The sequence below is a fragment of the Idiotropiscis lumnitzeri genome, chromosome 13 (assembly GCF_059441095.1).
Source record: "Idiotropiscis lumnitzeri isolate Australia: NSW breed Sydney's pygmy pipehorse chromosome 13, RoL_Ilum_1.0, whole genome shotgun sequence".
Taxonomy (NCBI): Eukaryota; Metazoa; Chordata; class Actinopteri; order Syngnathiformes; family Syngnathidae; genus Idiotropiscis; species Idiotropiscis lumnitzeri.
In genome coordinates this window covers 2,360,095-2,372,795 of record NC_142403.1, presented here as the reverse complement: position 1 = coordinate 2,372,795, position 12,701 = coordinate 2,360,095, and the positions used below count along the sequence as shown (strand labels likewise).

Genomic DNA, 12,701 nt, shown 5'->3' with positions numbered 1-12,701 from the left:
TGACACGCGTAAGACAGGTTCAGTCCTTTCAAAATGTCGTCCGCCTCGTCGCCCATACAGTATATTAGCGTGTTCACTTGATTTTCCTGGGAAGATGAGTGAAGGTTGCTGGCCTGCCGAAACCTCTCGAACCTCCTAATCCACCTCTCCCAGTCCTGGGGTTTGCTGAAGTCGAACTGCTCCGGCGGTTGAATGCTGAACGTCGCACCCAGCACCACCACAGCTGCCTCATGTATCCCCGACGAAGAAGCACGTTGGCCGCTTCGCGAACACGGCTCGTCTTGTTCTCCGTCCATCACGTCCACCGTTTCCAATAAACTCAGGACTTTACAAGCTTACTCTGGACACTCGCCTGTAGCCACTTCTGACACCATGTTGTGTTTTTAATCCTGCAAATAAGGATGCCACTACAGCGAGGTCCGATACTGTCGGCTTTATTGACATACGCTCAACCCTACACTGAACTGCGTAGCGCCCGCCCATTGTCCCAGCTCAGGCCAATGGACCATACCACAACATAAAGGGGGTGTTTGGGTTAAACCATCACCACCCGGTACATACACACAGATCACACCACAAATTGGAGTCTATAACATCTGACGCCCAAAAAAATTATTTACATTCATTGAGAGTAATAAATCTACAGTCTTCAATTAGCCTAACAAACATCCATCGATCCATTTTCTGTACCGCTTCTCCTCACTAGGGTCGCGGGGGGTGCTGGAGCCTATCCCAGCAATCTTCGGGCAGTAGGCGGGAGACACCCTGAACTGGTTGCCAGCCAATTGCAGGGCACACAGAGACGAACAACCATCCGCGCTCACACTCATACATAGGGGCAATTTAGAGTGTTCAATCGACCTGCCATATATGTTTTTGTAATGTGGGAGGAGACCAGAGTAAACTCACGCAGGCGCGGGGAGAACATGCAAACTCCACACAGGATGGCCGGAGCCGGGATTGAACTCACGACCAATGCTGTCTCTCACTGTGAGGCCATCGTGCTAACCAGTCGGCCACCGTGCCGCCCCCCTAACAAACGTGTTTGTGCGATTTGGGAGCAAGCCTGAGTAATTCATGAAAACCCAAACAACAACAAACTGAAAATTGGTTAACTTCACACAGGAAGACCAGAGCCGACATTCAAACCCGGTTTGCAAGTAGAATGGTTAGTTGGCCGTGTTAACATATTTGTGAAATGGGATGGGGGGTACATGAATTGATTTGGCGGAGTCTTTTGCTCTGCTGTACCATATTGACTAAATATGTGGACAATACTATAAATTTAGACCAGCAGTCAGGCAGTCAAATAATATTGACAATCACTGGTACATTCTTGCGTATACCACGACACATTTAATTATCATGACTTCAATCATCCACAGTCCAATAACATTTACAGACTGAGCCAGCAGCACCACAGTATTAACGGTTAAAAATACAAGATGGAAAATGCAAAGACGTACTCATCTTCCTGGATTGTGTGGTTTTGTATGAGGTTCATCCCACTTGGTGCGTAGTTCCAATTGACTTCCTCTATCCTGAGGAAATATTCTCTCCTCATTCCAGAAATGCATATTGGTGCACAGCACAGCAGAAATAAAACCAACAGCAACTGTGGCATTTCAACAGAGTACTTCAACACTCTAGAGTGTCAGTCCGTCTCATTGACATTTGGGCCACTCTGTCTTTATACTTGCTCAACTGTCCCACTGTTGGTAACTGTCAATAATGCTAAGAGGGGTCACTGACCAACAACCACCATGTGACCTCCAATCCAACTTGCGCAAGACCTGAATAATGTTTAACCTGAAAATGTTCTGCTCTCTTAGATGTTGCATTTTATGTTTATCTTTGAAATTAATTATGTCTATTTTCGTTGGTCACTGCATTGTTTGGATTAGATTTGGTTGTTTCTGGTTGTCTTTTTTCCAAATGTTCCTCTTGTTTATGTCTTATACCTGCTCATTAGGCTTTTGTCACCACCTTCTTGTCAGCCCTGTTCCTTGCATCTACTAATTAGCTCCCTTCAGCCACTGCCTTGTCCAGGTGTAACGTTGCCTGATCAATTTCTTTGTACTTAGCAGTGAGTAGTACTGTATAGTAGTTTAATGATACTTTGTTGTCACTGTGCCGGGACTGTGTCACTCTGTTGCTCAGTAGGAGACCAAGAAAACTGTCCACCTTTTTTCTCCGTAAACTGTTCCAAGGTTACAAGGCATACACATCAACGTTGGTTAGTATTCTGAAGAGAGCTTCACATTTAAACTAAGATATGCTGTAGTTTCCTTTGTCTTTTTTTCTAGTTATCAAAAAAGATAAGTAGACAACACCCTGGACTGCTTGTTTGAAGGTTTATGATTTATAGTAACATGATGTGGCTTGGCTTGGTTAAGATGCCTACTGAGGGGTAAGGTGTTCCAGGCACATATCAGAGGTAGAGGCCCCTGACGACTCAGGACATGCTGGAGAGACTATCTCTCCTGGTTTGCCTGGGATCACCCTAGAGAATCCCCTGAAAGAGTTTGATGAAGCGCCTGGGGTGAAAATGATCAAAATTGCACTGTTAAAGCAGAAAAAGAAAATCTAAGCTGTTTAGAGGAATGTTTAATACCACTGAAATATTGATAGTCATTGATGATTACTTTTTAAATGTACATTATTCTAATCTAATTGATATTCAGCTCTGTATGAACGTTATTTTGTTGGAATCCCAACATGGTCTAGTGTCCCCCTTGGCTCTATACTGGTCATAATTGCAAATTTCAGAGGAGTTTTATTAACACCTCAGGTGGTGTAGCGTCCAATACACCTGTTCTGGTCTTAAATTGTAATTAGTGTTTTGTTTTGTTTCTTTTCTCTTTCTTTTTATTTATTTCCCCTCTGTACCATGGACAGACATTAGGAGTGTTTCTTTACACTTGTATATGTTGTGGGATGTAAGTGTGTATATACATGGGGATTTGTGTATGTACATATACTCTGTGTATGGTTTGCTTACTATGAATGTCTGCTGCTAATGTTATCCATTAACGGCTACATTACGCCGCCGCCGCCTCTGTGTGATCTTTATCTTTGCTGCTGCAACACTGCAAATTTCCCCATTGTAGGACTAAAAAAGGACATCTTTATCATTTTTGTCACTCAACAAGTCAATTTCTCCACCCACACCTGAGGTCATAACCTGGATCTGGTTTGCTCTCCGGGCATCAATAACAACAACCGCTCCAGCCATAATTTACACAATCGGACCACCGAGCCATTGCCTTTGATTTACTTGACCCCTTTCTGTATAAAACATGAAATAACATTCAGAGACCGCAAATCCATTGATTCGGCCATCTTTGCACTTCTCACCGCCAATCAGTAAATCTCCCCACCTCCACTAACTGCTGTTCCACAAGGTGACTGTTGTCCTCTTTCAAAATGATGGCGAGGGTCAGCCTTCTAAATCTTTGTCCAAACGTTCGGACATTATATATATTAACGAGCAAATATGACTTTGATGTGAACTCATTCAAGGTAAACCCAAAAATGAATCATTTGACCAGACGATTCAGTGGTCAATGAATACGCGTATTTGGCCTATAAATCCAGGCTCTAGTAGTTCGTTTCGGCTCGCGCACTCTGACACGCGTTCCGTTGACGGACCAACATTTTGGTTCTCGGCTTATTTTGGAGCAATGGGCATTGATTCCACTGTTAGGTTATCTGTTTGTGATGCATAATCCTTAATAGTCCATCAGAAAGTCTTTGCTATTGGGTGGAAACCTTGTATTCCTATTTTTAACTAAAACGGACTAAAACCTTTTTGAGTTTTCGTCGACTAAAACTATTACGAATAGGAATGACTAAATCTGACAAAAACTAATAAGCATTTTCGTCCAAATGACTAAGACTAATACTAAAAAACAAAAACAACACTGGTAGGCGGGGTACACCCTGAACTGGTTTTCATCCAATTACAGGGCACACCAAGACAAACAAACAAATACACTGACAATCACACCTAGGGAAAATTTGGAGTGTTTAGTTAACCTACCATGCATGTCTTTGGAATGTCGGAGGAAACCTGAGGACCCAGAGAAAACCCACCCAGGTACGGGGAGTACATGCAAACTCCTCAGAGAAAGGCCGGATCCCAGGAATGAACCCCGCACCTCTAAACTGTGAGGCGGACATGCAAACCAGTCGCCCAACGTGACACTCTCTCAACAAACAATACAATATGTACTATAATTAATGTGTGAATATTCAGCTTCCTGGTTAGGGTCAAGGATTCATTGGTTAATTAAATGAAATTAATGAATTGCACTTTTTTCAATGCATCTATTATCCAAGCCTATTACAGTTAATTGTAAATTAATATAAATGTTCTCCATGTCAATACCACTCACTTGTGAATTGCACTCTCTGTAACTAATTTCATTTGTTGTTGGCAAGCCAATTAAAATGGTGGTCCCATAACCAACCGAATTGGTTCAATTTTTACCAATTTATTGGTTACTTATGAACTGAATTTGTAGTCCAGTGCTGTAGGTAGTTCCAGCATTGTGAATGTCTATCCAAATGTGTAGAAATGTCAGGAACTGTATACATTTGAATGTCTCTCTATTGCTTCTGACAATAACTTGCCTCACCTTGCAAAGTACAGTACAGTATATGAGCTACCGCAAAAGTCAAGTTGAACAGATGTGATTTCTGGAACCAAGTAAAACTCATGAGGGAAAAAGGTCCCAATATCAGTTCACTTTGATTTTATTTAATGTAATATTTCACGGCTGGTTTATTTATTTATTTATTTTGAGGGTGCTACTGGTCTATATCAATGAGCATGCCAAGACCCTTCACAAAGGAACACTACAACTTTATTTCCTTTAGATCAGGGGTCTCAAACTAAATTTACCTGGGGGCCACTAGAGGCAGACTCTGGGTGAGGCTGGGCCGCATGAGGTTTTCCCCAAGAAAAAAATTAAAAAATCTTCTCAAATGTCTTTATTTTTATTTTTGAACACAAAATAAGATTTAAAAATAAATAAGGAATTAATAAGAAAATAAATAAGGAATTAATAAGAAAATTAATCAGTAATAAATAATAATAATAATAATGAGTCAAATGTCTGTATTAACAGTTCTTTAATCTTCTGAACATGAATTGTCCTGAACATGAGCGGAACATTCATCAATCAAACCCCTACTAAAACATCGAAAAAAAATTACAATCCTACCCTCGTTTTAAAGCTGAAGATGTGCCCAACAATAATCCGCGGTTCAATTTTATCCACTGTGACCAGGTAATCCTACATTTTATAATTAGTCCCGTCTGTGCTAGTGCTGATGCAAAGCTCCGTCAGACTGCACATCCTGTTCGCGCATGGGTCTCCTGTCAATCAAATCAAAATCTTGTCAAATAGCAGAGATCCTAAGCATAAACCATAGTTCTGGGATGAGTAGCCCTACTTCTGTAGTTATAAAGCTTTAATTACACTGTAATTAAAGCTTTATAACTACAGACTGGCACTTTACAGTGTAAAGTGCCAGTCATATAAAATTCGCGGGCCGCACGAACATTAAACTTTCATAATAAGGCGGGGGCCGCAAACTATCATCCCGCGGGCCGCAATTGGCCCGCGGGCCGCGAGTTTGAGACCACTGCTTTAGATCATAGTATGACTCTAGTTTGAAATTTTGGAAACTCCTCAACCCAATTTCTGACCCAGAAATTGATTACCAAACAGCAGTTGGTGCCCCACCTGGCCCACCATGCATACACACTTGAAATGAAAATATATTTTATACAAGGCAGCACAAACATTATAAAAAATACCTCACTAAAATATATCTATATACTGTGTGCACATACACACACACACACATACATATATATGTATATACATATACATACATATATATATATATATATGTGTGTATATACATATATATATATATATATATATACTATATACGTATATATGTGTATATATATGTGTGTGTGTATATATATATATATATATAAATATATATATATATATAAATATATAATTTGTACCGCTTCTCCTCGCAAGGGTCACGGGGGGTGCTGGAGCCTATCCCAGCTATCTTAGGGCAGTAGGCGGGGTACACACTGAACGGGTTGCCAGCCAGTCACGGGGCACACATAGACATACAACCATTCGCTCTCACACTCATACCTAGGGGCAATTTAGAGTGTCCAATCAACAAGCCATGCATATTTTTGGAATGTGGGACGAAACCGGAGTACCTGGAGGAAACCCACGCAGGTGCAGGGAGAATGTGCAAACTCCACACAGGAAGGCTAAACAGCCCTAAAAATATGCACAACAAAACTAGGGACAAATGTACAAACACATTTTGTTTCAGTGAACTAACATTACAATACTGGATCGAACAAATAACTCCTACCACATCATAATAATCTTGTCACATAATAAGGCACCTTGAAATCAAACTGACAAATATATGACAGCCTTTCACTCACAAGAAAACATATAGACGGCATCTTAAGATCAGTAGTAAACTAATAAGAGGTTGATGAATAAATTGTGTTTATTTTCTCCCATGAGGTCCTACAAGACTTCAAATTGAGAGCATATAAATAAAATATTAAACTATTGTAATAACAGAGAAGTAGGAAAGCATCGTCTTCTTAATCGATCTTATTGCACCTTTCAACAAGATAGCAGTGTTGGTACACCTCACCAACCCAATATCTCAAATCGGCATCCTCTGAGTCCTTTGTCACTTGTACATTTAATGGATAACATGGACTGCAAATGTGTATTGTGGAATCTCAGTACTGATTATGCGTGGTGTGATAAAATGAAAGTAATAACGAACATTTGCTGGAGCCACCTGTGTGGAAATGTGGCCTTCAGTGTGCAGATGTTGCAAGTGTTTTTTTCTCTACATACATGTTTTATCTGTATGTAAATGTCATGTGCTAGTGTTTAAGCATTCAAACTATACTCCTGCTTATAGCAACAAGGCCGACAGACAGCGTTGACTAAACCGCTGGACAGTTGTAAGAAGCACAGGATGAACTCCAGCACAGACAGCCCCAAAAGCACACACAGAAGAGTCACGTTCCACTCGACGATATGGAGCGGCTGAAGGCACGAGGACCACGTCTCGGACTGCAGCAGATACCTGAAACCGACAAGTAAGGAAAGTCAATAGAAATGCAGCAACATAAAGTGACAAAATATAGTTTGAGAGGAGGTTAATAATTTGTGGCACGTTTTGAATGTATGTAGCCTCGCGGTTCACACTTTTGCAGACTCAACCATTACAACAAAGTGCAGCACAACAACAGAAAACCAATTCAATTTCAGTATACATTTTTTTACATTATGCATGGTATTCCAATCTAGGCGTTTTCTGCTAAAAGCTGTTCTGTTCACCAATTCATTTGATGCAATAATAGTAGAGGGAACGCCAAAGTGAAGTAAATCCTACACAAACCTACATTTATTGAGTAGATTCCAAAAGGTATTTTTTCATGTCGTTTATGATTTGCAGTTTGCAATGATATACAAATGTACTCCAATTTTTTTTTCTAAAATTTTGACTCTTGTGAAGGTAAATACAAAAATTAAAATGGAAAAAAATAAAACACTCAGTCAATTATTCAGTTTTATTTTGTTTTGAGAGTGTAGTGCATCTAATCCGTGAAATAATGTTTGATGTCATTCTCAATGTCCCTGAAAGTAACTGGCTAATAGGGAAAGACAAATTTAAGTTGCATTATGATTACAGTTAGTTATGTCATCACAGCAGTCAGTTCATGCTGGTTTATGAAATAAAAACATATTAGCCTGAGTTATAACAGGCAGTATCTTGCTACCTTCCTCCTTGATCTGCGAAGGGGTACGACCACCCAAGAGAAGTGAAGCACTGGGGACCCTGCATCAAGGCGAGGCCTGAAATGACGAAGCAGTAGCTCGCCCCCACCAGGCCCACCACGGCAGCCAACACTGACCCACACATCTGGAGTGCAACAAAATGCATTCAGTCAATGCATGGAAAGATATCCATAAATTAATGCTCTTGTTTACTTCAGAAATCTACAGAGGCTTGTTATTATTTCCTCAATGTCTAAAACAATTTCATACAAATGTGAAGAGTTTCAGCTGCTATTGCCACACACACACACGCATGCACACACACTCACAGAGCAGCTGCCCATGTGGGTTGACGTGTGTGTGGGTGTGTGTGTGCCAAGCTCACTGTGTTCCGTGTTAAGCAACAAAAGTACCCTTGTTATCATGGTTGGATTAGCATTAGCATACCACCTACCAAAGGGCATAGGGTAATACTGTAGTTAGGCAACTATTTAACAGGACATTGTGGTGTTTTGTGAAAAGAGGAACACGCTAAACAAATATTGCATTTCCATATTAATGTATAATAATAAAGTGTAATGCGTTGTTCAATGAGTTACCATCAAGCTCTCGTTCCAGCAGCAACTACATTTTCCCAAAGTGATGAAGGTTATAGCAGGAACGAGCATCTAAAATGGAACAGGAAAATAAATTTGTCATGTGCTACAAATGCCAGAATAATTCCCTACTTTATAATTCAGATCTCATAAGAGATGGCATGCAATAAGGATTAGGGAAACAGATTGTGCCTATAAAATGACATTTCTCAATTGATGAATGATAATAATTTCATATTAATTTTAGTTTTACAAGGTTCCCTGTCTGCCCTGTGTCGTTTCAATACTCACAGGAAGTTCAATCACATCCTAAGAGAGAGAGTGAAGTTCCCAAGGTCTCTGTTTTTCCCAAGCACACACGCACACACACGCAAGCACAATCATATCACAGTCCCATACAGAGACTGAAAGAGCAAAAAAAAAAAACTGTGGTAGGACAGAGCAAGATTTTTTCTCACAGAATGACACTTCAATTATGATTTTGGAAATGCAATACAATCAATCAAGCTTCAAACTTTTTTTTTGTTTGTTTTTGCTTGTGTCTTTGCCATTAAAAACGGCAACACACTCTTGGTGAAGCACATATTAAACCCAAACAAAGGGACCAGCTCAATGGGAGCATAAGTCCCCCCCACAGTACCATGTACAGAGTAGAAGGATTAACTGTTTATTCACACAACGTCACTGTTCTCGGGGAACAAACGAAAACACTTCCAGACCAAATGATGCCAAAATAACTATAGCATGTAAATAATGCTTGAATAAAGCATAAGAAATTCTACATGAATAATTAAATCTATTTCAATAACTTTAAAAAAAAATACTGTATCCCTTTAGTGCATGCAAGTTGTATCGCTTGCAAAGAGTTTTTCCAGTGAATGTGCCATTTTACGTAGTTGGTACTTTTCAGGAATCAGGTTGTGTGGATGGAGAAAAAAAACTTGGTAACAATATGTTAAATGCAGGTCCAGATGGATTTCAAAGAAAGCTTGTTATTATTTTGCGGCTTGGTGATTTATGACTTTACAACGGAACAGATTTTGCATAAATGCTAAATATCTGCCCATCTGATCCAACCAGTCAAATATGTGTACAGTCTGTTTTTTATTCTGATGGCGGAATGAATAAAGAAGCTTTACACCTATTTGACTATGAATACAGTATTTTACTATGGCACAAATTACCTTTGTTAACAGGATCAACCGCTGTTTTTTTTTCTCCCATAAAACTGTAGCACACACCAATATTAGGTTTTGAGGATTCAAAATGTGTTTACCTTCTGGCCCCAGTGCAAAATTAAAACATTTCATCACAGTAAGCCACGTCATTAAACATAACATACGTATTTGTTACACTTCAAAATTGTTGTCCTCTGTAACGCCCGTTAAAATGCTGAAAATAAAACTTCCAAATATGGTTTCTTCTTCATGTTCTAATGATCACCTTATAGATAATAATGACACAAAAATAAGTTACGCTAGTTTTTGCTTGTTTGCTTTTTTTCCCACTTACCAGCAGTCCTCCACCACCCAGTCCACCAAAGTACCAGATGTAGCTGGCCAGGCGCCCCTGCTCGATGTATGTTCTTTCTCCCATAGGAAACAAGAGGAGCAGATTGCCCAGGATGCAACAGAGGGCCAGGGGTACGAGAGCCAGGCCCAAAGACCTGGCGAAGCCCACTGAACAACACATTACCTGTCCGAAAAGTAAAAGAAGAAACAAAAACCCACAACTGCAAGGAGGAGATGACAAAAATGGAGTGGACAGGGAGGCGAGTAGAGAAAGAATGTAAGGATCGGTCCGAGCAGCTGGCTGGGGTGCCAGGAAGCAAGCAGCGAGCCTGTGAGTTGGACAGATAATCCTTCCCTTTAGAGGCACTTCTACTACAGAACAGCATAGGCCAGGAAACACACGCACACAGGAAACAAGCTGACCAATAGCTGCATGGAGCGATAAAAGCCGTTTGAAAACTTAACAGTAGATGTGTTTGTTGCTTTTTGCAACATCTTACAAATATTCCAAAAGACGGCCCAGCTTCAACGATCATGTCGTTTTACATTTATGTTACAATTTAGGATCTTGAAAACTGATATGAACGATATAGTTATGGTTGGAACCCAGATTGAAATTCAGAACTAAAGATGTCAACCAGATCTTAAAATACCGTATGTGAATATTTTTCAAATTAAGTATCTTGGATGTTTCCACTATTACTTAATAAGTGAGTTTCCCTCTAGAGTGGGGTTGCACAATTAGTCAGTAGGTCTCTAGAGGGCAAAGGGGCACAATACGTCCTCAAATATCTCCATGTCAGAAAGTTGACAATCTCGTGGGGTGTAGTTATTATGCTTTACAAGGTTTGGAAGGGGAAGTTTACAGTTGCCTCATAATCCGAGTGGAATGCACCACATCCAGAAAAACTGCACGGTAATATGGAAGCCCTACATGCTGCCTGTTAATCGGGGTGATTAACAAGTGGAACAAAACAAATGGCTCTTTATAAAACCTTAGTAAAAACATGAATTTCGAGATGAAAGTAGATCAACACACTTCAAATAGACTGTTTCCCAATCACAAGAAACTCCAAATGGAGGTTCCATACAGACAGATTTTGAAAATGAGAACTTCCTGCATATGTATGATTTTCATATATCTGTGTGTATGCGATTTCACAGAGATTCGTTTTGAGTTATTGACAAATATTGATCGTATGGCAAAAAAAAGTCGATTATGAGATTTTTTCAAAAGAACATTTTTTTCCATTTCCCAGCAGCCCAAAAGTTAAAATTGTAGTCAAAGTTTATGAAAATAAGTCATTAGTCGGCAAAGTGCATCGTAACTAAGCAAGCCTTAGGCAAAAGTATGCTAGGGCTGCATCACTTCTAACATCACTTCATAAATGGTTTAAACGGACATAGCAACTAATATAAGTTGAAATACACCAGAATGTAACCCTCCAGAATCAAATCAAACAGAAGACAGACATACAGCCGTGTTGAAAAACACCGATGGTATGTAGGTAACTGAAAGCTGAATGCTTCCCTTAACATAGCAAGAGGGAATGTCATCATGGGCAATTGTTTGAATTACAAATATCATCATTCGTCAGTTCCAGGATCGCTTTCCTAAACGAGACAATTTCTACTTTTAATTACTGCTTTAACCACAAAAAGTATATTACAATCATGAGGGTGTTAAATGCAAACATGGGAGCAGTTGGGGTTTTACATTGGAATGCCTTGTATGTTAATAATGTAATGTTTTGATCAGTCCTCGATGTCGTCAGTTCATGCAACGACCCGTAATGCGCACAACGCAGATTTGGAGTAACGTCTAACTACTGTCCAGTAGTGATTGGAAAATGAAGCTTCAAATTTGCTTCATGAACATTTTTTGAATGCTCAAGATGGCACTGTTGGTTTAAATAAAGGGGTTTGAGAACCGGCAAGGGGTTGTGCTTTCAGCCCTATATTGAACAGAGTGCCATCTAGAAGACAATGACTGGTTCTTGAAGCAAATTTGAAGCTGCATTTTCCCATCACTACTGGACAGTATGCAAAAGTGTTCATGTGTTCCCTATGTATTACGATGAATGCAAATTAAATGGGCTGATATTGTGGTCCAGCTTGTTTGTAGATCAGTTTTTGTTTTTTTTTCAGTCATTGGGATAGATGTGTGGAGACTCCAGCGCGCACCTGATGGTCATCAGAATTAGTTAGGTTCATAAGCGTTTGAGCTAGTCCCCGGAATATTGTTTTTCTTTGCCATTTGCCAGCGTGCATTGTACTTTGCAAAGCTGGCCACTTGACCCATTTTTACCGGTCAGTCCCCCGCCCTCTGGCCACGATCTCTGTACCGTTGCGGCTTTATGCATAAAAATTGTCGGCCCCCCGGAAAAAAAATTCCGTGCATGACGCCGCCGCGAGAGAGATGCTAATGACAGAGGTTTATCTACACATCATTCAAATCCGCTTACCTTATTATGGGCTTATTATGGTCTTAGTCGTCTCCTTCTTCTTCATCTCATTTTTCTTCTCCACAAATGTGCCCAATGCAAATAAGTATGCAAGTAGGCAATGTGGGTGTTAAAGGGATTGCGTTAACGGCCTCCCCTCTTGTAATGGTATGCTACAGTAGCAGATGGGAGGCATGGGTTATGTGATGTCAGAATAGTTGGTAGTTACGCTTTTGACACCTTCTGAGGCAATTTTTGTCATTTGCCCATTTTGTGTGTAGGTTCATC

General features: G+C 40.1%; 2 protein-coding genes across 2 annotated transcripts in view; both read right to left on the bottom strand.

The window, feature by feature from the left end:
- cp (ceruloplasmin) overlaps positions 1-1,680 on the bottom strand; it is a 33,040-nt gene extending 31,360 nt beyond the window's left edge. The window contains exon 1 of the mRNA XM_088312558.1: positions 1,467-1,680. Coding sequence (XP_088168684.1) covers positions 1,467-1,624 — 158 coding nt within the window. The 5' untranslated portion in view covers positions 1,625-1,680. The remainder of the gene's footprint in view (positions 1-1,466) is intronic.
- Positions 1,681-5,119: 3,439 nt separating this feature from the next.
- tm4sf1 (transmembrane 4 L six family member 1) lies at positions 5,120-10,311 on the bottom strand. The gene is made up of 4 exons (XM_088312233.1): positions 9,971-10,311; positions 8,462-8,530; positions 7,865-8,007; positions 5,120-7,167 (listed from the first exon to the last, which is right to left on the bottom strand). The coding sequence occupies exons 1-4, from the start codon at positions 10,148-10,150 to the stop codon at positions 6,969-6,971; spliced, it is 591 nt and encodes a 196-aa protein (XP_088168359.1). The 5' UTR covers positions 10,151-10,311; the 3' UTR covers positions 5,120-6,968.
- Between the last annotated feature and the right edge of the window lie 2,390 nt (positions 10,312-12,701).

Coding starts and splice junctions, on each gene's coding strand:
- tm4sf1 (XM_088312233.1), bottom strand. CDS start 10,150: ATGTGTTGTTCAGTGGGCTTCGCCAGGTCTTTGGGCCTGGCTCTCGTA. Junction 8,008..8,461: donor GCTGGAACGAGAGCTTGATG/GTAACTCATTGA, acceptor GTTGCACTCCAG/ATGTGTGGGTCAGTGTTGGC. Junction 7,168..7,864: donor TTCGCAGATCAAGGAGGAAG/GTAGCAAGATAC, acceptor TGTCGGTTTCAG/GTATCTGCTGCAGTCCGAGA.